General features: G+C 39.3%; 1 protein-coding gene across 1 annotated transcript; it reads left to right on the forward strand.

Moving 5' to 3' along the window:
* Positions 1 to 12,277: 12,277 nt before the first annotated feature.
* LOC146462316 (uncharacterized) lies at positions 12,278 to 24,900 on the forward strand. The gene is made up of 10 exons (XM_085085914.1): positions 12,278 to 12,631; positions 13,629 to 13,695; positions 14,193 to 14,219; positions 14,882 to 14,908; positions 16,877 to 16,920; positions 16,993 to 17,046; positions 17,602 to 17,655; positions 21,960 to 22,049; positions 22,252 to 22,288; positions 23,536 to 24,900. The coding sequence occupies exons 1-10, from the start codon at positions 12,548 to 12,550 to the stop codon at positions 24,609 to 24,611; spliced, it is 1,560 nt and encodes a 519-aa protein (XP_084942040.1). The 5' UTR covers positions 12,278 to 12,547; the 3' UTR covers positions 24,612 to 24,900.
* The last annotated feature ends 963 nt before the right edge of the window (positions 24,901 to 25,863 follow it).

Raw genomic sequence — 25,863 nt, forward strand, 5'->3', positions numbered from 1 at the left:
ACAGACCACAGACCACAGACCTCGAAAATTGCAAACGCAAAGGAGTGCTCTCCAGAACCGATATACAAAATATCCGTTCCGCAGGCTACATGGTGCTGGCTGGGAATTTTTGGCACTGGCAAGAAACTTGCTGGGAATTAAGTTTCCAAACTGTTGCTCGATGATGGTGTTTTGCTCAGAAACTTATTCTGGCTGGAAAGGTTTTATAACGTCTCTCTTCCTTGATGACTGTTGATTTTTGCAATGTGTCCTGGGAAAATATACAGTCGGATCTTAGATTGCTGGTAAAATCTTTAGTGTGAACACACCCTGGAACCCTGGCTACCATGGGACAAAGAGGTTTCTCTTTTACATGCTTTCTAGCTCGTGTGTGGTCTAGCTGGAGAGACAGGTCTGGCACCCAGAACTGGTCTGAACGCAGACCTCGAAAACACCCACTCCCGCTCCCCGAGGTAGTGTAGACACTCTCCCCAGATCGCGCTCGCTATTACAAACCAAGATGGCGGCGGTTCCATCGAAGCGTACCGGTCTCGAGAATCCCACGGAAAAATTGGGGGACTGTGAACAGTCTAGAATGGGAAAGGGCATATTGACCCTGGGTCCCTAGACTGCAAAACAGTCGTATTTTTTGCGTTGGTTTGTCGTAGGAGTACGCGCGGTCTTCGATCGAAAGGTCTGGACCGAGTGTGAAAACGGAGAGTGGGACTGGGGAGAGACGCTGAAAAATGTGAGGCTGTGAGGTTCGCGCTTCGTGCGCGCGAATCCACGCTTACGGCGCTTCGCGCCTTTGTAAGAGAAAAAACGACTGTTCTGCAGTCTACTGGGTCCCTAAGTTTTCCGTCACGCAACGTTCCACAAATGCCCTTTCCGTGACGGAAAACTTAGTGACCCAGGGTCAACCAGTACGAGTAAAACATTTCGGCGGGAAAATTCAACACGTGAGGTCTTTCTAGTTGCGGTGTGTTCCTGCTCCCCTCGATAAAACATGGCCATGCCTTTTTCGAAAATTTACGCTTCCTGAGCTTACAAGTAAAGCAAAATCTGGCAATTATATCGACGCAAAAATCCAGCGCTTCGATTGCAACAAATTACCAGTGAAGGAGAGAATCGGGCAAGGAGCTTTTGGTGATGATTATACCGCCGAGTACAGATTTTCAGGAAATACCACAACGACAACAGTTGTAGTTAAGAAAATGTTGCAGGTCCTGGACCAAGAAGAGAAGAAGCTTTTCTTCAAAGAGGTGGCATTTCTTAACATAGATCTGTATCCCCTATCTTGACGATATCTTGGTTTACAGTAAGACGTTTATGGGACATGTACAAGACGTGCGACAGGTGCTGAAACGCATACAGGAACATGGTATCAAACTGAAAGCGAAGAAATGTAATCTGTTGAAGCCGAAAGTTCGTTATTTAGGAAAGGTGGTCACAGTGGATGGTTATACAATGGATCCAGCCGGTGTAGCATCCGTGAAGGCGCTCAAGGAAACTATGCTAAGGACTGTGGGTGCTCTACGCAAACTCCTCGGCTTCATCAGCTATTACCGGCAGTACATAAAGGAATTCTTCAGATTAGCGAAACCACTGTATGCTCTGTTGTCATCAGCTGTAGACACAAGTAAATAGGCCACCAAAACTAGGAGAAAGACACCTTTAGGAGGACAACTGTCATCAAAACAACAAATTAATTGGACCGAAGAGCACCAGGAACGATTAAATCTCCTCATTGACCTGCTAATGCAACCAGGAGTAATGGCCTATCCTGATTTCTAGAAGCCATTTGTGCTACACACAGACGCTTCGTCCGAAGGCCTTGGTGCAGTTTTGTATCAGGAACAGGGAGGCAACCTGAGAGTTGTCGGATATGGCTCTAGAACACTGACGCCAGCAAGAACGCAACTATCATCTCCACTCTGGGAAACTAGAGTTCCTCGCGCTGAAATGGGTAATCACTGACAAATTCAGGGACTACCTCTTCTATGCTCCGACGTTTGTTGTATTCACTGATAACAACCCGCTGACGTACATTATGTCATCAGCCAAGCTGAATGCTACTGGCCACAGATGGGCGGAAGAATTAGCAGACTACAACTTCACCATTAAATATCGACCTGGCAAGATGAATGCTGATGCAAATGTCCTGTCAAGGACGCCATTAGACATGGACAGTTACACGAGAACCTGTACCGAGGAATTCTCTCAGGACGTTTTTGGGGCTACTGTTGAAGCGGTCAGGGAACAGTCCAAAGGCTCAACCCCATGGATAACAGCGGTGACTGGTGATGTGACAACACCTGAAATTACACCAGAGGATCTGAACGTGAAGTTATTCAGCCAACAGGAAATTAAGGAGGCTCAGCATAAGGACACTGTTAGTCGAGTAATTAACTGCAAGTCTCATGGAGCCAGACCATATGGAACCCAGCTGAAGCATGGTCCCCGTGACGTTAATACTCTAGTGAGAGAATGGAACAAACTGGAAATTGATAATCAAGGTATCCTGCGGCGCCGAACTAGATCTAACTTGCAATTAGTTCTACCGAAGCAGTTCATACCATTAGTGCTAAAGGAACTTCGTGTGGTGATGGGACACCTTGGAGTGGACAGAGTAGTTGATATGGTGAGATCTCGATTTTACTGGCCTCATATGTATGCTGACATTGAACAGTTTGTCAAGTACAAGTGCAGCTGTATCAAACAGAAGAAACCAAACACGACTATCAAGGCACCGTTCAACAATGTTGTGACATCAGCACCTTTTGAACTTGTATCTATTGATTTCCTTCATCTGGACAAGAGCAAAGGTGGATATGAATATTTATTGTTGATTGTTGACCATTTCACTATATACGCCCAAGCTTATGCAACACGCAACAAGACAGCCCTTACCGCTGCTGAGAAGCTATACAATGAGTTTATCCTCAGATTTGGTTTTTCGGCACGTATACATTACGACCAGGGTGGGGAGTTCGAAACCAAATTGTTCCACCACCTTGCACGTATGAGCGGAGTGACTAGTTCTTAGACCACCCCATACCACCCCCAAGGTAACGGGCAAGTGAAGCGGATGAACCGTACCCTGCTCTCGATGTTGAGAACCCTACCCGAGGAAAAGAAAACAAACTGGAAAGACTCCTTGAACAAACTCATCCACGCTTACAATTGAGCAAGGCATGACGCCACTGGCTTTTCTCTATTTCAACTAATGTTTGGACGTTCTCCTCGCTTACCGGTTGACCTGATGTTTGATCTGGGCAACGAAGAGCAGACGGTCAATTACCCGGACTATGTGAAGAAGTGGAAAAGAGGTATTCAAGAAGCATACACCTTAACCTCCAGACAAATTGAGAAATCGTCCATCCGTAGTAAAGCCTTCTATGACAAGAAAGCTTCAAGCGCCGTTCTACACCCTGGTCACCGCGTCCTCGTGAGAAATCTATCAGAAAGAGGAGGACCTGGGAAACTCCTTGCTTATTGGGAACAGCAAATACATGTTGTTAAGGAACGTATAGCTGACAGCCCTGTCTATCGAGTAAAACCCGAGCATGGTCGTGGCAAACAGAGAGTCCTACACCGTAATTTGCTTCTCCCTTGTGATGGCTTACCATTAGATCTGCCGACCCTTAAGAGGGTGGCTCACAAAACGTCCCAGCCTACACCCACCATATCATCTCACACCAGCGAGAATGGAGAAAGTCCTGACGATGAATATGGTATAGACATACCGTACCCTCCTGCTGTCCATGACCCCGGCCCTGTGGCTGAAATGGACATCCCGTATGTCGACAAAGAGGAACAGCGTGATCTTGCGGCTTGTGAGGAGACGTCAAATGCCCTCGCCGAGACCCAGTGTGAACCGAGTGTGGACGATGGTCCACAGGCAGCCGGATTCGCCAGCCCACCTGAAACAGAGCACACCGCTCCAGAATGTGAAGACTCTGACACTGAGGAACACCCAAAGGATAGAACACGGCCAAGGAGAGACAGAAGACCACCCCTGGCGCTTACTTACAATCAGATGGGAATACCGGAATATCAGCATCTCAATCCTGTGGTAGACACAATCGAAGCCCCGCAGGTGATGTCGCCACCAGTCTTGGCCGGATGGCTATTACTCAGTTGTAACCCACACATCCCATGGTACCCACTGTACCAGTCGCAGTTACCGAATATAGTATCACAGCCTGTATGGATAAGCTAGTATTAGGCGCACTTTGCTGATAGCCCACTGTGGGTTAACACTCGCTTCGCGCAAGTGACGGACTTGGTCATGATGGACTAGACTAGGAGGATTTCATTGCGGAGATAAGGGAACTGAACTAATTTCTAAAAGGATGCATAAACTGTAGGAATCGTGTACAATGCACAGCTAATACAGATGGAGTACAAGCAAGTTTTGAAAGCGAACACTGTCAAGGACAGCTCAGTATCTCTACAGCGGCCACTAGGGCAAACCAAAATTAGACGTTTTGGTACTGCAAATGATATTGTTAGTAAGTTAGCGTAACTCATGTAAATGTCGGGACGACATTTCAGTTGGAGGGGGAGTGTGTAACGAGTTGGACGCAATAGACTGGGCCAAGCCCGATGGAGACTATTATGGGAAGCGAGAATCCCATGTGCGAGAGAGCGAGAATGTTTTGATGTTTGAGTTAGTTTGCACGAATTAAAGGAGATAAAGACGGACTTTCTTTGTGGAGTGTAACATTTGCACTCTACAATTTAATTCGGGTTAGCTTCAGAGAGACCATGTGAACGCTGCAGTACTTTGTGAACATGTGGCAGATATTTTTACAAGAAATAGTGCGAATGTTTATTCCCATGGTCTAAACTGGAATTTCAGGTGTGGGCGAGTTGTTTACTTTTAGCCAATCAAACCTTACGTTTTCCTCATATAACTGAATGTTCAATTGCATCAAATAGCGTCAGCAGACCCAAAGTGCCAAACGGCTTCTCAGATTTTGAGGACTTGAATATAGAGTATATATATATATATTTATTAAATTCTCAGCCTCGGATATTGCATTTCTAGCGTTCTGATTGGTTCACTAAATCTCGGTTATCAGCTCATATACCGTAGTTTGACCTTATTTGGAAATCGAAAGCCCCAGGTGTCGCTAAGCTAAAAAATTTTTTCGGTGGGAAGCAAAAGTTTCTTGGGGGTTCATTAAGGTTTTGAACAGGAGGGCAACTGAGTTTGACAACCGGGCAAAAAATTGGCAAGGCCCTCCGGGCCTTGCCTCCCTTGGGGGGGTCCGGGGGCATGCTCCCCCGGAAAATTTTGAAATTCTATAGTCGCAGGGATGTGTTTTCCTGCATTTTGAAGCTGCGGACAATGATTTTCAACAACCAAAAAAAGACAACTTTTCTAAACAATTTAATCATGATTTGATACCAATACCCACCACACAAATTGGACTTTTTGGTTCTCTTTTAATAGCTCTGATTATAATAATCTTTACTCAAAGTCACTGTCAGCATCTGAGCCGTAATCAGAGTCAGGATCAGAGTCTACATCTGGAAGGTCCAGTTGTTTAGAAACCCACTCAACTTCTTCGATCACAGGCTCAGCTTCAACATCATCTGTTTGAATCTGAGCATCTCTAAGAGTGACAGTCTGGGTTTCTTGTCCTGTAGAATGCGAAGACTCAGCCAGATTTGCCTGTTCTACAATCTTGCGAGCATACTTGACCTTTCGTCTGGGCTTGCTTTGCCATTTGGTGATTGCAGCAGTGATCAAGTTGTCAAACTTCTTAGTACCAGCCTCAGGCCCATTGACATGGATTTGCATCAGGGCACTCAGCAAGTCATTTTTTATCGTACTCCTTAACCTGCTCTTGATTAATTTGAGAGCACTGGCACCTCTCTCTGGCCACGCGTTGGACACAGGTATAGCGACTATGGACTCAGCTACTTTGGCCAAGAGCGGAAGATTGCGAGGAGAGAGGTTGTTCATGGTCAAGAGTCGCTCTAGGCACCAGTCAGTTGGGGTTATCACAGGGCTGACCTTAGAGTGGCTTGGTTGCTGGATTTCTTGAGGGATCTCATTTCGCCACTGTATCAGCTCATATTTAAAAACCCTCCATTCGTCCTTTAGTTGCTGCTGGTCTTCTTCACTGGAAAAGTAGTGCTTTGCAAGTTGTTCGACTTGTTTGCTACTATACTCAAGAAATCCAGGCTGCCCTCGTTCAGGAATTTTTCCAGGATCAAAAATGGCAAAGGCTGATAGTAGGGGAACAGCATCGAGGAATCTTTCTTTGATGTTGTCCGTTACTGACTGGACGTACTTTCTCAAGAAATTTCTAAGGTACAATTCGCTGGCTTCAGACAACGTCAAGTCGTCGAGGTTTAGTCTTCGTTCTTCCTTCTTCCCGAGGGGATTTCATGCCGCGTGTAATACAGTGGAAATTGCACAGCAAAGTATGTTTTACACTCGAGACTCATCAAGAAAAGGGCACGATTGTAACTTAAAACTGTTTTTGATCGTTCCTTGTATTAAAAAGAAGTTCTTTGAGATGTAAAGCAGAATAAAAAATAAATAAATAATCTTCGGAAAAATGTCGAAAAAAATAAGGAAAAGAAAGAAATGCCAAACAATGCCATCTCAATATAACAACAATAAAAGCCACAAAGTTCGGTATGACACTATTTAATGGTACGTATCTCTGAAGTTTCCTTTAAAATCTTCAAAATTGCAAGATTTTACGATTTTTTAGATCACATAACAACAGCAATAACAACCGGTTACCTTCAAAAATTTCAGGATGGCTTGCAAATCCTGGCGGTAGGAGGTTAAAGCCAATCGAAGAAATTTCTCAGGAAGAGCTTCATGCCTGCCTTTATGTTTTTACGCATTTACGAGGACTTCAAATGGTTCATCTATGAAATCCGTACGAGCGGCGGCCATAATGTTCGTTTCCGTCGCTCGGCACCACTCAGCAAAACATTTGCACTAATGTGCACAGCTCTTACGCTTCTCAAATAAGCTTGAAGTTAAAAAACTTGCACTGAATGCTTGTCTCAGTGAGGTTGTACCTCGTACACTTGGACTTGCCTGAAGTGTTTTAAATCGTCCGCGAGGAATTCAGTTCAGCATGATGAAAAAAGCCGTCCTTGCCCTGATCTCTTCCTTCGCTTCACAGCAGAACATTTGCTCAAATGTGCCCAACTAATACGCTTCTCGATGAGCTGGAACTTCAAAAGCACTTGAATGCTATTCTCAGAAAGGTTATAATTCGTACATTTATAAAACGTTTCTTGAATTTTAGATGTCCGACTGTGTCCGATTTTCTTCGCTTTCGATTTTTCATTCAACTCCGTTTGCAAAGCGCTGCGCGTGTCATGTGATCATTAGGTTTCGCGCGCTTTGGTCGGAGGTTGCCTCAACATCCGGTCGTTTAAATTTGAAAGAAATTTTTTCTTAAAATATAAAAATTCAATAAACTTCAACAGCAATGTCCAAACGCGGAGAATTTAATAAAACAATTATTCCATTCGCGCTTGTTGGATATGAGATTAGTTATAGCCAACTCGGCGCTTCGCGCCTCGTTGGCTATTTACCATCTCATATCCAACGCGCCCTCATGGAATAATTGTTAAATATCTCATACTACACAAGGTCAGGGAAAGAGGCTTTGAAACCGAATAATTGACTTTTAAACACAATCTCATGTGTATTGTGGTTTAATTTGTTGTATGAGAACAAGCGTTTGCCACCTTTCGGAGTTCATAATTGTAGTCTAACTTGCAGGTTCACGTTTTATAAGCATCTAGCGATCCTTAAAAGTCTTTTCTCATAATAAATTGTTGTTGTTGTTGTTGTTGTTGTATTTAGCCTCCATTCCCTTTCCATTCAACTGTTTTGACGAGTGCCCGCCGACTACAAAAATAATGGCAATGAGGGAAGAGGATGAAAATTTAATTGCCATACTCCTGGTGGGGAGGTGGCCTCTAGCAAGAGTAACTGCAAACGAAACCTAAAAGCGTTGGAAGGTAGGAATGTCTTGTGCAAAAAGACAAGCTGCGAACAGCAGCCTAGCTTAATGCGGGGCTTTAACTAGAATGAATAAGTACTCTATAATCAGCTCCCTCTGGACATCTGTTTTTGGAAGCGACCAGCAGATCCCATAGGCACTCGCTTGTTGTGACATTATTCTTGTATAGCACATATGAATAGATACTCTCTTGTAACTGCTTATCTATGTTCTCAAGCTCTGTGGCAGTATAACATAACCGAGTAGGATGCGAGACCAAAGCAAGGAGACTAGTCCTTTCACTCACTTATGTGATGCATAATGTTGGAATGACTTATCAATGATTTGCTGTAAAATAATTTAAACTTCACAAAACGTATCTTATACGACTGACAGCTTTTTGTTTGTACCTTTCTTAGGGATAACATCTTCACCCCTCCGTCCGAAGTTTAAGCCGGAATTTAGTAGCTTTAATATTGACATAACTCGGCAATGACGGTTAATAAAATCGAAGAAAGTACGAAATATGATCAGGAAATGTTTTCAACTCTCAAACATTTATTACTGACAAAAGGAGTACCTCAACTTACAAGAAGCAGTGTATACGATACTGCTTCGTCATTACCGGCTAAAAATTTCAAATTCATAGTTTGGCGAAGATGTCTTTGCATGGGCTTAAAACAATCTATTTTTATTGACAAGTGCAAAAAACAAAATATGGATGTCACCGAACGTTGGTTGAGGTAGTTTTTGGACAACGGTGTCTTTGCAGTAATCTGGGATCATGGTCCTAAAGAACGCAACTCAAGGAAGAGATCTGAAGAATTAAGGCCTACCTACAGTCAACTCTCGCCTTGCGGACACCCCGGCCGCTATTACGGACACTCGCTATTACGGACAAAATACAGATACCCAATGAAAGCTATAGGGGTTTGACTGAAACTGACTCCTGCTATTATGGACTCGCGCTATCACGGAATTACGGACACTTTCGTGATACAAACATAACAATTTTACTGTTTTGACTCTTGATAAAGCGGACACCATGAACATCGCCTATAACATGAATTGCAGTCTGATGTTCGTCATTTGTCAAAACACACTTCAAAAGATTTCTGGTCCGAGCAATTTTTTTTCTCCCACTTGATGGCGGATGTTATAAATCACACACTAACTTGCTTTTCTCTAGTTTTTAAAGATAGAAAAAGACATGACTCAAAGAAGACCCAAAACTAGCGCGTCGGATTTCCAAGCGAGAACCTTACCACTAGACTACCAAAGAAAGGCTTCCAGAGTTTGCAATTTCTTTTCAAGCTACCGAAGCTAAATTAGGCTAACTGTTGAGGACTTTTTGACCTCGTTCAGCCAAACCTTTTCGTTTCCTTAGAGGTCCGCTGCAGTGATTAACGGCAGTGAAAAGCGAAATGGTTGGTTGCATCTTGAACTTCATTTTGTGTTGAGTGTAAGACGTCATATTCCTCTCGATGCAACTAGATCCAGCTCTTTATGTGGTTCCCGGCATCGAGAAATGGAATCGAGAAATGGCAGCAAAGCGAACCTGAACTTCACGTTTAAAATAACTGGTCTTTCCGTTAGAATTTCTATGTAAAATTTGGCGTGGTAAGTATATTAAATTTTATCACTTCTTCTTTTAAAGCTGATCAGAAAAGTGGAAGCAAAATTTTGATCATAGTTTCACTGTCAGACTCCGCATGTTATTTAAAAAAGGCGGAGCAAACTCGAGACTTGAAGAAACATTGTTTTCAGGATTTTCCAGGAAAAATACGAGAACACAACGTGGCAATCCAGTTTGAAAATGTTGTGCAGGTTTCTTTTCACATCCGTCAGGTCTTGAAACTTTGTTAGTAGTAAAAAAGGGTAGCTTCTGCGTGTAACCAATAATACTGCAAGGATGATATCACGTGATCAAAGCGAACCAATCAGGATAAAGCAGATTACGTTTTCGTGACGTCACAGTTGTTATTTTTAGATATGACGTACTGACTTCATTGCTAATTATGCAAACGAGGTAGATTGTACTTTACCACGTGATCAAAACAAACCAATCAGGATTAAGCCGATTGCTAATCGTATAAAGGTAAGAGCTTTTATTTCTTTTGCTAACAAAACGTCTTTATTTTAGTAATAAATGTTTTTACCCTTATTTATAGCGGCCACCAAAAATTTAACACACCGTAGTGAGGCGTTGGCCTTAATTGCCATTTATTTGCTGATTCTTCTTTTGTAAGCTCTGATTCCAACGATATATCAATATCGAATCTTTTCTATTGTTCTAGGTTACGTAGCTTGGTTGACAGGTGACATGCACGCTTCTCTCACTTTGCTCGCACGGCCCGATTCCCCTCTTGCCTTCCCCTAAATTTCTTACGCCTGTCACGCAAGGATACAACGGTTCTTGGTTGTTGTTTATTGACAGTGATAAAAAATTACCTCGCAGACGTCCGCCCTTAAGTTTATGATTTCAGGGTGAGGAGCTGTGCGACTACAACAACAATAACTTTATTTCACATTTCCTTGCTAAAAATTTTCGACTTGTTATATGTCAGAAACTTTACATATATAATAAACAATTACTTTTTAAACTGAATATATGTTATATGTGAGGAAATGCCTAGGAGCTAGATAATCGCAAGGTTTTGGAGCTAGCATCTTGTTACTAGCAAGTAGTTTTGGAAGTGCAGGACATCACAACCACTAGATACACGACAAAATCACATGAAACATACAGCATATACACACACCTTAAAACTGAAGAGCAAACAAACACAAAACAGTAACACACATGGCGAGAAGAAAAAATCAGAAAACAGAAATCAGAAGAGAAATCAGACCGCTTTAAAGACATTTTGTCTCCGCTTAAGTTCGGTGAATCTTCGACGTTTTAAATAACAGGTTGTATTTATATGTGAAAAACAAGCCTCTAAGCGTGTTTGCATTCCAATAAAACTAAGTGATGTTCCTTTCGGGTCTTATGCTAATTTCTAATAAGCGGCCACTTGTCATTTACCCGGGGATTGTGATTAATACGGGTTTGATTGTATTTTGATAAAGATGTGCTACGCCCTCGGGTGCGGCATGAGGTGAATATATCGCATATCTCGGAGGGGAAGGTAAATAACAAGGTTATTTTTAAGGTGTTGAGGTTTTGTAAAGAAAACGACGTAGTAGTTGTGGCGGACATCGATCGGTAAACATGTTGTCCTGTCTGTTGCAAATTTGCATTTTTACACTTTGCTCCTTGTGATTCGTGGGAAGTCTAAGAGGCGAAAAATGTTTAAATCATAGTTCGTGGTCTTCTTGTGGCTGAGGCGAGGCAATGCAAAGAATGTAGTAGATAGCGGTGATTTTTAAAGAGAAACGGAAAACGACTTCAGGTTCGAAAGAGAAGGGAGAAGTAAAATGTTGTTAGACACATGGAATTTATGAAATCAAAAAAGGATACCAGAATTCTATCGCATATTTAAAGTTTTTTCTCTTTTTGCTCATAGCCAAGTTAGCTCTACAGTAACAATGGTTAAATTTGTCTTATTTCCGTGAAGTATTTCAATAAAATGAAACAATAAGCATCGACTGTCCGCTTGTCATTATCAGGGATCAGTGTAGGGGACTGGGGCGAGGGAAATCTCTGGTGTTGGATGAATTTATTCTATTGTTTTGATATTGTTATTACCTATTGTTTCAGCCTCTCTCTGCATTGTTACAATCAAGGCGCCACCAGCTTTTCTGATTGTCAATATTGATTTTTTTAATTCTTCAAAATAGAACAGAGAGGACCGCCGGAGCCAACTAAAAAATAATAGAAACTGGTTACCTCAAAGCACGTTAAAAATATTACAAAAATTGTCAAAAAGAAAAATATATTAAAATGGGATAAAAATATGATTAAGATATTCTAATTGACCAACAGTCTCGAGCTGATCAAGTCAGATTGTTTGTCGAGTCTCGACCTTAAATATTCTCTGGCATTGTCTCAAGTCTTTTCCTCTTATTTTCTGAAGCAGATTTTTCAAGTGACTTCCATGCGTCGGCTCCCTGTGATTAAAACCTTAAGAAGGAGCGACAAAAGAATTGTTCGCTAGAACATAAGAAACAGTCATCAGTATTTTAAACCCGACAATGTTTGATTTGCCTGCTTCTTCCCTCCTCTTCCCCAACCCAGCCCCGCCTCCTCCCGGACAAAGCCTTTTCGTATTCGAGGTCACGGTTTCCCAGCTAAGACAATGTCATTTATGCTTAACATTTATATAAAATGGAAGCAATTTAGATTTCACTGTTCAGGTTCCAAATCAAGCTGAGTTCGGTACTTCACCACTGAAATCATGGAGCGTCCTCTCGCCCCTCCCCACCCTCAGCCTTTCCTGACTTACTCCACGCTACACAGTCTACCGAGACCTTGACTGTCTCGTAAGTTATCCGGATGTAAGCATCATAAACAAATAACCTTTCATCTCGAATTTTCTCGTTCATCAGTCAAATAAACCAAAGAGTGGAAGTCTTTTTACTTAGGTACTCGTTGAATATTACCAGTTGACTTCTGAGGAGAGAGGATCAAAATGTTTCGCTTGTTCTTCGTGTTGGCGTTAGGCGTTTTCTTGGCCTGTTCTTTCGGAACAACGCAGAAAAAGGCTGCAAATCAGGTAACGCCTGAGAAATAAGTTGCACATATGTAGTTAACTATTTCGGAAGTCCCGGTGAAGTCGTTTCTCGTACCTTTTTATATAGCCTCCCAGGCAGTCGTTTTTAGGGGACTCGTATTACGAGTCCCCTAAAAACGACTGCGTGGGAGGCTACTTTTTATCGCTTTCGAAAAAGGTTTTCATCGTGAACCGCCTCCAAATTTTGGCGCTGTCACACTTCAAACTAAAAGCGGAACTATTTCTAGAAAGGTATATTCAATTCGAAAAAGTTAAACTTCGGAAAGAACCGATTAATCCAGAACTTAATTTAAGACGCCGAAATGCTTTTTTTAAAACTATCCAGTTCCCTGGGTAGGGTAGCACTTTGCGCCTTTCTCCTCACCTCCTCCCCACAAAATGCGCTGCCCAGTCTCCCCTCATTGTAGAAACGCCTGGCGAACAACTTGTACTGCGAAGATTTTGAAGTAATTTAATTACGTACGTTGGCTTATAAGGCATCCAAATATAATTCCAGCGGTTCTTAGCGAGGATTAGGGGCTGCGTGATCAAATTTGTTGGCTTATAATTCTACTCCAGAGCGGGATTTCTTGGGGCAAGTTAGGATTATGCAGGAGAATGCCAATTTTTGTCTAAGCCAGTGAGGAATTGATTATCTTTGTTCTAGTCGTTTTGAAATTTCGCTATGTTTTAAGTGAGAGAATATTTGCATTGCCTTTCAATGCAACCATTCTCTCGAACTGCCAAACAAAGAAACGTCAATGATTTTAAAAGTAAGCTAAGGTCCATATATGTCAGAATCTTATCCATCATTTGGGTGACATACGTGGATACATGTGGTGTTTGGGAACTGTAATATTAATGAGAATGATGTATTATTAATCATAATTTATCACTTAATGTCAATAAGTATATCGTACTTATGACATTTAATAAACTGAATAATTATTCACATAATTATACATAGTCATGTATATTTAATTATGTTTCTAAATTATAGACTAATGTACCCACAAGCAAGTCAAAAAGCTGTGAAGCTGTTTCTCAAGCCTGTGGCTGTAAAGATGGTAAGTAATTGAAAATCTTTATATTTTTATTGTGCTAATTGCTCTCTCTGTTGTTTACAAGTCACTGTTGACCTTTTGATCCACACCCTTTATACCTGAGTGTGTTTTCACTGCTGATCTTGTTCCCTTTCCCCTTCCCAACTATTATGAGCCAATGTTTTTAATTAATTAATTTTCCCTTCTGTATTTTTTTTTTTGATCAAAAAGGTAGAGTGTAGTTACTTCAGCTGCATGTTAGCAAGAATAGAAATTTTTATTTAGTAAAGTAAATTATCTTGTGGTATCCGTTATGACACCTCATGGTCATGAATTTTCGCAAACATCCAGTGGGATAAAGTGTGTCTGACTGGATTAAAATTGTAAGAACCAGTAAATAGATAAGTATGAATCCCAATTTAGGTCTCGTAAGCTTTAATGCCCTTTGCCGTGACAGTGTTCTGTAGTGTTCACCTGTATCATACTACATGAATAACGTTTCCTTTAAATAATTTTTGCAGGGAAGGATGGAAAAGATGGGCAAAATGGTAAGTATTCACTTCAAAAAAAGGGTTGAATGTAAATGCAATGTGGGCTACATTTACAGCTGAATGTAACCTGAGCCTTAAAGAACAAATTAAATTTTCAACAACAACAATCTTCAGTTATTTTCTTAATTTTTCAGGAATCTTTAGTATAATATGCTACACAGATAACTATTAAATAAATGGCAGCTTAAAAATTTCACAGTGGCAGTACTTTTTGCAATTTTCCTGACTTAAAATGTTACAGCATCTTTTAAATTTGGTTGAATTTTTACTAGTATCTGTGATGTTCACATTGTCACGCTAGGTATTATGGGAATTCATGCATCTCTGTGTAATTATTGTCATGGTGCATTGCATGTCAGGTTATTTACAAAACAAAAAAGTAAAGTTGTTTTGATCAAAGCCATCCTGTCTAATGCTTTGGCATTGAAATCTCACAGTATCCTACCATTAGGCGTATTTATATTTTGGAGCTTTAATATGCTGAGTATGTAATTTTACTAATTCTTTACAAGTATTTTTTTTAACTCCAGTAATTCACTCCAGGCTTTGGACTGCAAATATTGTAGCTTTTCAACATCAATACTATATCTCATTCAGCAACTATTAAAACAATGACCAGTGGTTGTCAATAAAATTTTGATTTTGTTTTACTTTCACAGGGAAAGATGGACGTGATGGAGTGAATGGTGATGTACTCAATTTTTTTCAAAAATTCAATAGACTTTTTCTCTTTAAGTACTTTTAATTAATAATTTGTCATGGCCTAAATTTTCATTAATGTGTAGAATTTGTATGAATTCATATTTCGATTGTTGGGTGGCAGGGGCAGTATTACCTTATTAATGTTTGCACAAAATCTGTATATCCTTCTATCTTACCTTGTTTGTGTCACAAACATTCAGGTTTGTTAGATGTTCAGCAATGCCTCTAACTGCAATTAAGTTTAAAATATTAATTTCCAAAGAAATTAATTCATTAATATTATTTATTTATTAAATGGATATGTGATAATCATAAAATATACTTTCATTCAGGATTGGCCCAAGCTATAATCCCAGGGGACATACAGTAGTTACCTGTTATTTAAGTAGAGCTATGATTGCACTTAGTAAACTCTCTTATATGTATTTAGCCACTTTTTAGTGTTGGTATACAAGATTGTCCTTGTAATTAAATCATTTTCATGAACACTGAGCCAGTAAATGCAAATGTAAAAAAGATACTTTCATTCAGCTCAGAGTGGACCAAAAGTTAAGTTAAACGTAGATTGTACTGAACTATATAGTTCACACTAAGATAACAACTCCTGGAAATGTAACAGAAAGGTCCAATGGGTGCTTCAAATGGCAAGAATAATCAATTTACTTACTGTGAATGCTTATATATTCTTGACCTTGGAGTCTTAAATTTACAATTTATTATACAAATAACTCTTGTCTCAAGGTGTACTAATGTTGAAGCATTGAAGCAACAATTATCTTGATTGCAGCAACCTGTACCAGTCCCAAATTGTGCTTGTCTTGCTATTTTGGGGCATTGAGGGTCATCTTCAGCTTTGCTTTTCCTCTGTATCACTGGAACTTGCTACACTCTGCTTCTGGAAAATAAAACACTTAAATTAGTAATTTAAAGTCACATTTATTATTTATTGAAGACTTTTGTTTTTCATGGAAAGCAGTTTAACCACATTATTTGAGAAGAAGATTTTTTTTTTCAACAAATAATGTTACTAGTTGTTCTTAATTTCAGTATAATTATAAGAAGTGCATTTGAATGTATTGATAATTTGCTATTGACAAATGTTATTAGTATCATTATCATTATCATTATCATGTAACTATAATAGTCTTAGTTTTTTTTATTAATTCCCCAACTCAGCTCCAACAAAATTAATAGAAAAGTTAGCAATGTTACCATTCGTTTTTGGTAGATTGAAGTTTATTGAGAATTGCACACCACATGCATACAAAAAAACAAAACCGGCTACCGGCTTGAAATACATCCCCAGAGTGGGTGGATGATTAGTGAGTAACTTGAAAGTGCTCAGTACTCTAAGAATCTCATGGCAACCAGAAATGAACCACTTTAAACTTGCCTGGATAACTTGATACATACTATATATACCAAAGGACATAAGTTGTGTAGTTATAAATCCCTTTGAGCACGACTGCTTGCAAGCCCAAAGAAGGTAAAAACAAACTTAGCATATGAAATCAATAAATATTATTTGTAGTTTTCTGTGAAGTTAGTACATTAAAATTATCGAACATATTAGAATCTGTTGTTCATCATCCGTAATATTATAGATAGACAAAAACAAACAAAAAACTGGCCAAAATTCAGCTTGGCAGTCTTTGTATTGCTATGCCATCCTCACTGTAGTTGGCAACATCCTTTTGCTGACGGTAGTATGAACAACATTCTGTTAGAGATGAGCTGAGTTGCTAGTAAGAGTGGCATGGAGCCAAAATGTAACTTAATATTGACTTGTGTGTTCATTGACAAAATTAATTTTGAGACAAATTATCTGGGAAACCGAGAGACAAACAGTCATGACATTATGTGTATGTACCTTTTAAGACAGGAACATTCAGCTCTTCCTTGTGTGTACTGATTGTTGATTTTTTCATGATCCTTATTATTTTGTAACACAGGAAAAGATGGCCGTGATGGACAGGATGGCAGAGTTGGAGCAAAGGTTAATTTTTTTCTTCTTGCTTTTGCTGAAAATATTATTGGAATTTAATTCCCTTTTTTTCTCACTTGTCAGGGAGACAAAGGTGAAGTAGGGATGCGGGGACTGGATGGTAATCCCGGTGTTAAGGTATCCTTGTTTTCCATTTTATTACTTGTAATTATTTAGATGACTATTGTGTAATGCGCTGGCGATTATATATCCTTGAAGCCTGTGAAATATAACTGCATAAATTATTATTATTATTATTATTATTATTATTATTATTATTATTATTAACGCATTGATATCTTGGATTGAGTGAAGTAAACACTTTAAACACAAGTCGTCATTTAAATATTTTAGGTTCTCAGTTAATTTGAGTTAGTGCTGTTCCACTTGTACATAATGGAACTCAGAAAAGATAAATATAACAGAATGTTCTCAAAATCTTAATGCAGTCATTCCCTTATGCAGGTGCTGTTTGGGCTAGCCATGCAATCTCATGGGGGGGGGGGGGGGAGGTGTTGCATGAGGAACCCAAAGAGCATCTGTGTAACACAGCTAAAAGAGCTTTTATTAGTGTTATTACATGTAGTTATTCTAGTAGTACTTAACTATGTCTATGGAGAAAATAGAAAATAAATTTTAACAAGTTGAACACTGTTTCTTAAATTAGTAATTACTTTTCTTTTCAATTGTCAGGGAGAGAAAGGTGAAGTGGGGATGCAAGGAAAGGATGGGAATGCTTCCATGAAGGTATTTTTACTTTGCATTTCATTTTATAAGAAAAATTTTTACTTTGATGAATCTTTATATGTGAAAAAAATTTAGCGTGTCTGAATTAAAGCATTGTCAGTTAGGTTTGGTATTTTCCCCTTATGAACAAGATAGATGTTATTAATGGGAAATTAAAAGAAATAAGCTGGGATCAAAATGGAATATGTTTTCTAATAGACTTCAACTGACCTGCATTCGTCTTTCATTAGGGGAGCATAATGTATACTAATCATAATTTATTATTATTATTATTATTATTATTATTATCAAAATGAAAATCCTAATGATTCATAATTTTATTACGCCCATTTTGAAATCAATGGTTCACGATCCTTGCAACCTGATTGGCTCTCAACAGTGCGATTTATTCATGAATTGCACCATTTTTTGTTCTGAATTGCATCCTTTTTCAGCCCTTCAAAATGAATATGAAACTAGCCAATCAAATGTCATGGCTTACTTGCACTAGCCAATCAGATTACTGAAAAATTTAGGGCAAAAAAAAATCATTTTGGGGGAACATTTTGCAATTTCTGTTCCCCAAATTCCCCGTCTTCCTTAAAAGTCAGGTTTCCTGAAATGGAAAATAATTAACAATTATTCACCGAAGTGGAGGTAAATAGTGGTGTCCAGATATTTACCGAGCCACGAAGGGGCGAGGTAAATATCTACCACTTTCACCGACACTGAGGTGAATAATTGTTTCAGTACAATTATACCACACAAGCTGAATAACTAGCGGGCCAAAATTCCTTTATTTTTGACAGTATACCAACAAATGGTGGAAAATTTTAAAATCTCGTGTGCCGCGCGATAAGCGATTTTTTTGTTGTAGAAAATTCTGTCTCGCTTTCTTGCGAACAATTAAAACTTTTTGAGACACTTGTTTAGTTGCTTAGATGTCATTTCTTTAATTGTTGAGTGAAATTCGTCTTGATTTCGAAACCATGCTCCTAAACATTAGATGTTTCATTTGTCTACATTGTAATTATAGTGCTTGGCAGTTTTCGTAAACAAGGCATTGTAGTTTCATTTTTCGCCTTAGAATATGAGGTTGGAACGATTAAATAACTTACCATTTAATACCATCAAACTAAACTTTGTTGCCATTTTTGTATTTTTTGTAACAGCTGCCTCGTTTATCTAAATAAATTGCTCTTTAGTGACCGTGGCAAAACGGGAATCCATCTCGTTTCTCTTCGGTTGCTCGGAGGTGAATAGTACTTAGCTAATCACCTCCGAGCTAGCCAATCAGCGCGCGCGAAAGGCACTATTCACTTGTGTGGTATATACTAAGTTTTAATATTGACAAAAAACTGTGCGATTTCAAAATGGGTGTGATAAAGTGGTAATTAAACTGTGTGTCGTGCAATTTCGGTCTGAAGTCATACTGTCTTGTGATTTTAAATCGAACTCATGCTGTGCGAAATTATGCGTATGATTTCAGACCCAATTGCACTCCACTCAGTTTAATTACCATTATAAATCATCCTAATTTCATGAAAGGTATTAGTAAATTTCTGGTTTGGAATGAAAGCTTAAAATTGATCTTTTGTCTCACAAAATTTTGTATAGTGCAGGTGTGGACCACAACTTTGAATTTAGAATTGTGTTAATGGCAACTGGTAACATCAGATTCACATAAACATTTCCTAAACAGAATTAGAAAAAAAAAAGGATGGAGTAAACTATTTTTGGCCTTTGATGCTAACGTGATACAAGTTTGTCAACTTAATTTAGAAAATTGGAAAATGGTGGGCAACCGATGAGGGATAATCATGGTCATTTTTGCCATTTGTTGTAAATCTCTACCATCCAACCATGAGTCTTGCAGAAAAGAAACCGTGATATTTAACAGGTATTTGGCACTGCATCAAGTAGACCACCCCCCGCACCCTATCCTACTCATTACCAAGGAATCTTAGTATAGCTTACAATACAAAACAGATCAATTAATATATTAAGTAATATGTACATGTATAAATTTAAAACTAATGAATACAATACATGAAGTACAGTTAAGTACACTAATGTTTAATAAAAAAAAGGATTTTAGTTACTAAAACTGTATTAAAACAGTCAAGGAGTCTGGCACCTCTTGCAAAAAGAAATAGCAAGGTTTTAACTGGTTTTTATTACACTTACATGTAGGCCTTGTAAGTCGACCATACAATCATGTAAGTCGGAAGAACCAGCATTAACATAAGGTCGTAATTGTGGTTTTAAAGTTTCTTGAGGTATTTAAAAAAGATATTGGTAGACCGTTCTTGTAAGCCGTGAATAGGCTTGAGTTGAAGACGAGTTATTTTGAACACCAAGGAAGTAGAATTTTAGGTAATTTAATTGTAGAACTGAGCGTTTAAGCGAAGCTTTTTCCCTTGTACCATTTTAATGGCAAACATGACATCTTCTAAAAGTTAATTTGTTATTCTTAGTTTACGATTTGTTCTTAGGTTTAGTTTGATTCTTGTACTTTTACCAGGGTTTCCTATTTCTAATTATTCTGGATGTAATACAATTCAGGCACTAAATTCTATTACATCCAGCAGGGAAAATGAAAAAATCCTTTGGTGACAGATCTTTTAGTGTAGCTGCGCCTACACTGTGAAACGTGCTCCCAGCAAACCTGCGCAGTGTTGATTCTATTTTGACTTTTAAGAGTTTTAAAACATATCTTTTTAAGTTAACTTTTAGCCTTCAGCGCTTAAATTACTTTTTTTATCGTTAAATTTAGTCTATGTACGTATTTAGTATATTCTAATATTGTAATGCGCTTTTAATCATTGCGTGTTAAAAAGCGCAGCAGTATGAATTAATAAATTAAAATTGAATTGAAAAATTTTGTAAACTCCAGTCCCAACGAGAGTTTTGTAATTTTTCTAGATATTGTAAACACATTGTAATTCATTTTTAATGCGAGAATGTGGTGATTAAACATCTTTATTTATTTATTTATTTATTTATTTATTTATTTATTTACTTATTAATTAATTAATTAATTTAATAACTTTAACTAATCACAGCATATTAAATGTGCACAACACAAAGAATAAAGTGATCAGAACTCAAAGCAAATTCACCTAAATAGGCCAAGTGCAGGGAAACACATGTGAGTGAGTATCAAGTGGGTTCTGTGTCGAGAAAGAGGTTGTTGTTTTTCATCGTGGTAGATACAATAACAATAAGTGTATTATCGTTTGTTTCACGATGTAGTCACTTTGAGATGTAAATCACGACGTTTCGACTGCTTAGTGCTAGTCTTCATCAGGTGCTATCACGATGGTTGGCTATGATTGATGCATTTCGATCCTCACTGTTCCGGCGAGAAGTTGCTCCCTCAGCGGTCCGTTGTTGTACCACTCTCCTGTTGTGTTTCTAGATTGTGGGCATCCAGGCTTCGGGAATTTCAATTCCGCTGTCCGTGTTGATGTTATTAGGGTGAAGTGTTATATGGATAGCTTCCTTGACCCTACGGGTGTACCAGTGAGAGTCTTGATCAATAAACTTTACCTCGTTCCAAAGTGGATAATGGCCGGTCTCGTGGGCGTGCTCAGAAACGGCGGAGGTCTGGGTACTGGCGAGTCGTATATCCCTGTCGTGCTCTTTGATTCTTTTCTGCATAGATCTCCCTGTTTCCCCGATGTAGACTTTGAAGACGATGCGAACGCCTTGTTGTTTTAGGCAGCGGCGAAGAGGCTCCGATACTCCCTGTACGTAGAGTAAAACGGAGGTGGATTTGAACTCTGCCACGGGCTCTTTCCTGGGGGCTGTTCTTGCCTTGGTGATCTTGTGCACAAAGGAGGAGGGATATCCGTTTGAGACCAGTGCAGGTGACAGATGCTTCTTCTCATGACTGATGGTTTGGTCACGAGACGTTTCGCCCTGTCGCACAGACACTTCACTACCGCGTTTTACTAATTGATAGTGGTGTGAATCATTCTAAGTATTGATCAGTGTGAGTTGGCGTTCTGCAGACGCTGGTGGTAAGGCGGCCGTCTGGTTCTCCTGAGACTGACGTGTCGAGAAAGGCGATCTTGCTGTCATTCTCGGTTTCCATGGTCAATTGTTGATTGTTGAGGTGTGTCGAAAGCTGTCAACTCTGTCAAGTGGTTTCTGTTTGATTTCTATTTGGTTGACAAAGCGACGCATTTTTTAGCCAATCTCATATCACAGGAAAGTACAGTAAAACTAAAGCAAGCGTCAAATTATACTTTTGACTAAGAAGTGGAAATACCATAAATTGTTTATAATTTCATTGATAATTATTTTTTCTGTTCACTGAGGGCGAGAAAGGATCTCCTGGAGACAAAGGATCACAAGGAGAAAAAGGACAACCGGGACAGAAAGGAATGCCGGGAACATGTGATGCTAAGGTGGTGAAATGTTTATTCTCCTTTGTTCATTCAGTATAAACAAATGCAAAGAAAATTTAGTTGGCCTTTACTGTAATTATCCAATCTTGAAATTGTTTTCTTGCTCTGCATATACTACCGATCAACTAAATTGAAGCTTTAGCTATTTGCTGTTGATGATATGTAGTATAACAAGCTATTTTTCCTCCTTTGTGCATCTCAGGGTTCATCTTCCAGTAAATCAGCTTGCTGTTCAGCTGGTAAGAACATTTCTCTCTTACATTACGTTTACAATCCTATTATAACTTTGAAAACGTTGGTGGCTCTCTCAGACCTTTTTACGCAGTTTCATTGTTCTTAAACATATCAAACAGTTGTTTTCACTTTGTTTTCTTTCTTGAACAATTCTAGAACTTTACTTGTTGAAGCTTTATTCTGGATTTAAGGACGGTGCCTACTTTTGTTACTGCGCATACGTTCTGCGCATCTCGAGATACTCGGGTTTCCTATGGTGGTGCCTGCTAATACAGGAATATTTTTGCGCGGTTTAAAACTATGCGGAGAAAGCAGAACTTAGCCAACGCTTTTGGTATCTCGAAAGAAAACTGGGGGTAACCATGCATTTTTCAGAGATAATGAAGCTTCAATTTAGGAAAAAATCCCATACATTGCTTCATATTTTGGCGTTTTTTAGACATATTATTGCTTAATTATCTTTGAAAAATGCGTGGTTACCCCCAATTTTCGTTTTGGATTCCAATAGGTCTTCCTAAGATCTGCTTTTCCCGCAAAGCCATAAACCGCACAAAAATACTTCGATATTATTAGGCACCGTCCTTAATCAATGCTTCTTTATGATATTTTGACATTGGGGTTCAGGTCAATTCCATTTCTCACTTCAGATTTCTTTTAGTTAGCTTTGATTTATAAATTTGGGAAACTGATTTTTTCTAATAGCTTCCGATTCCTGCTGCGAGAACTTAGGTTTCTCTGTTCCGGGACTGCCTGTGACGGTCACTGATTCAATAATACGATATCTGCTGGGTTCGCGTGGGCCGTGGAAAGTCATTATGGAAAAAATTTAAACAAAAAGGAACCAGGAAACACATTTTCAATTAGTAGAAATAAACACCTGCGCTTTTTGTCACTGTAAAATTCAAACGCTTTATCATGGAAAGCTTACAAAAGTCATGGATTTTTTAAAGCTCAAAAGAGTACGAGCCCTAAATTTCTTTCTGACGTATACCATCACATTGATTCCATCATTACGCATACGTTTGACGCGCTTCTGCAAATTTTATGCCTCGATATACATGTAGTTTTATTGGCCACAATCCTATAATGCCACATTTTTACATTGTTACACTGAACAAAGGAGTCTTTGTCTGAATACATGTTCCTGAAACCAACAGAGGGAAGACAGGCGGCTTAATGAAGTGATGCAATTATTGCAATATAATGTAAAATCCCTGAAACTTAATGATACAACCTTTTCTTTCCTTTTAAGAATGCTACACAGGTTTTCACTTCTTTGAAAAACTTCAGGACCTACCAACCCGAGGAGCTGCAGATGTGGAACATTTCACCATTGATGGAAGTCTGTTTCTTGCTTTTGCCAACTACCATGGCGACATTAGAAAGCACAAGACAAGCTTCATGATCTACAAGATGGACGAATCAACTGGAAAATTTATTTTGTACCAGACCCTGCAAACTAGAGGCGCGTATGGTCTTGAGTACTTTTTAATCGCTGGTAAACATTTCCTCGCTGTGGCCAATCATCACGATGGAACCAACCTACTGGACTCGGTAATTTACCAGTGGAATGGAAAGCTGTTTGTGGTCTTTCAGGGAATTTCTACAAAAGGAGCAAGCCACTTCGCTTTTTTCAAGATAAATGGTGAAAAGTATCTCGCAGTAGCAAACTACTATGATGGAAGAACCTACTCAACAAAATCAGTCATCTACAAATGGAGCAGCGGCAAGTTTAACAAGTTTCAGGAGATAGCAACTGAAGGTGCCCAGGGATGTACGGCGTTTGTGATAAACAAAGACACTTTCATCGCTTTTGCAAACTATTACAACTCCCAGCAGAAAAATTCTGTTCAGTCCACTGTGTTCAAGTGGTCAGGAGGACACTTTGTTAAACAGCAGTCTCTTCAGACTTATGGAGCATTCGATGTGAAGTCCTTTAACGTCAATGGTCACACATTCCTTGCCTTTGCCAATCATTACTCTGGAAGCAGCCACAACACCAACTCGTTCATTTACAAGTGGAATGGTAACAAGTTCGTTCTGTTTCAGTCCATTTCTACTCGTGGAGCCATTGCTTGGCATCCATTTGTGATCAGCGGTCAAACGTACCTGGGTGTGGCCAATCACTACGATTCCAGCCAGAAACACAACACACAGTCAGTTGTGTACCAGGCCTCTGGAGCGCGGTTCATCAAGTACCAAGAGATTCCAACACACGGGGCGTACGATATGACGTCATTTGAGTACAAGGGTCATACTTACTTGGCAGTGGCAAATTATTACAGCCAGAAACACAACATAAACAGCGCGCTGTACAAGTGGGTGTAGAGCCAAGAACGAAAGATATGGATCCAAGCCTAAAATAACTTATGATTAGCAGTAGAATGAAAGCTTTCTTGTAACAGGGAACGATTTGTTAATTTTGCAGTGATGAATCAGTTTGGGAAAAAGTAGTGAATGGAACGATAAAGTTAATACATAGCATTCTTGATAGACAATCGCATAAAGACCAAGGAATTGTGGAGATACAAAATCAGATTCGGTTAATAAGTGCTCGCCTAGTTTTGATGCAGAATTACTTGCTACAATTAACAATAAAGCTGTGTTTGGATCATAAAACACTTGCCTGCAGTTTATCATCTGAATTTTGCGTGAAAACTCTGTTCAAGAGTTTGAGTCAATCGAAAAAAAAAAACAAACAAACAAAAAAAAAAAAATAGCCTTAAGTAAAAACACTACCCTGACTTGTTTCAGATGAGATGATAAGAAACTTTGACCAGAAACTGGTAGTAGCTAGGGTAAAGAAACACAAGATGTCAAATATTTCATCGTTGTGCTTACGATTTGCGTCAGTGTTTGATTGGACTCTGTCATCGTTATGGCCGGATGTTGCCGAAAAAAATGGCCTCGCTCGCGGACGAAATAAGGAGGGTTGCGGAAAAGGAGCACGGTTAGCGGGAAAATAGCGCAACTTTTGGAATGATAGGGCGGATGACGGGAAAAAAATATTCATAACACAGCTCTCCATTTCCGAGGCGTGATGTCGTAAAACGTAGATGACTGTATATATAGTCTCAGAAAAAAATCGGACCGCGAAAATTCTTGCCTCTTGGATTCTTTACTACAACCTCTATCAAAGTTATTAGGCGGTCGGAACTGAATCCTGATCGATAAATCGTCTGCACTTAGTGAGGGTAGGGTGGAAGGGGACGCATTTACGTGGCCATTTCAGCTGTGTTTTCGTAAGGCGGCGCACGCAATTTAAGGCTTTGTAGTTGTCTTGCTGCCCGAGATTGACAAGATTGTAGTTTACTGAATACAGTAAAATCGTGAATCGTTTTGAGGATCTTTTTTTTTTTTTGGAGATTAAGAGCGATTTAGAACCTGTTCACTTTGATTCTGACCTCCTTACCCTGGAACTTACGAAACAGAAGGCAAAATATCGCTGCTTGACTAAAGTGACATCAACGTTTTCTTTTTAAGAGCATAGCGAAGAATAGCCAAGTTGAAACCAGGAATTAAGAAAATTTAGCTGTAACGCTAGCTGGTCACGCAAGAACAATTTGCCGTAATCGAAAAT

This window comes from Pavona decussata, unplaced genomic scaffold (genome assembly GCF_977016875.1).
Source record: "Pavona decussata unplaced genomic scaffold, jaPavDecu1.1 SCAFFOLD_190, whole genome shotgun sequence".
In the NCBI taxonomy this organism is placed as follows: Eukaryota; Metazoa; Cnidaria; class Anthozoa; order Scleractinia; family Agariciidae; genus Pavona; species Pavona decussata.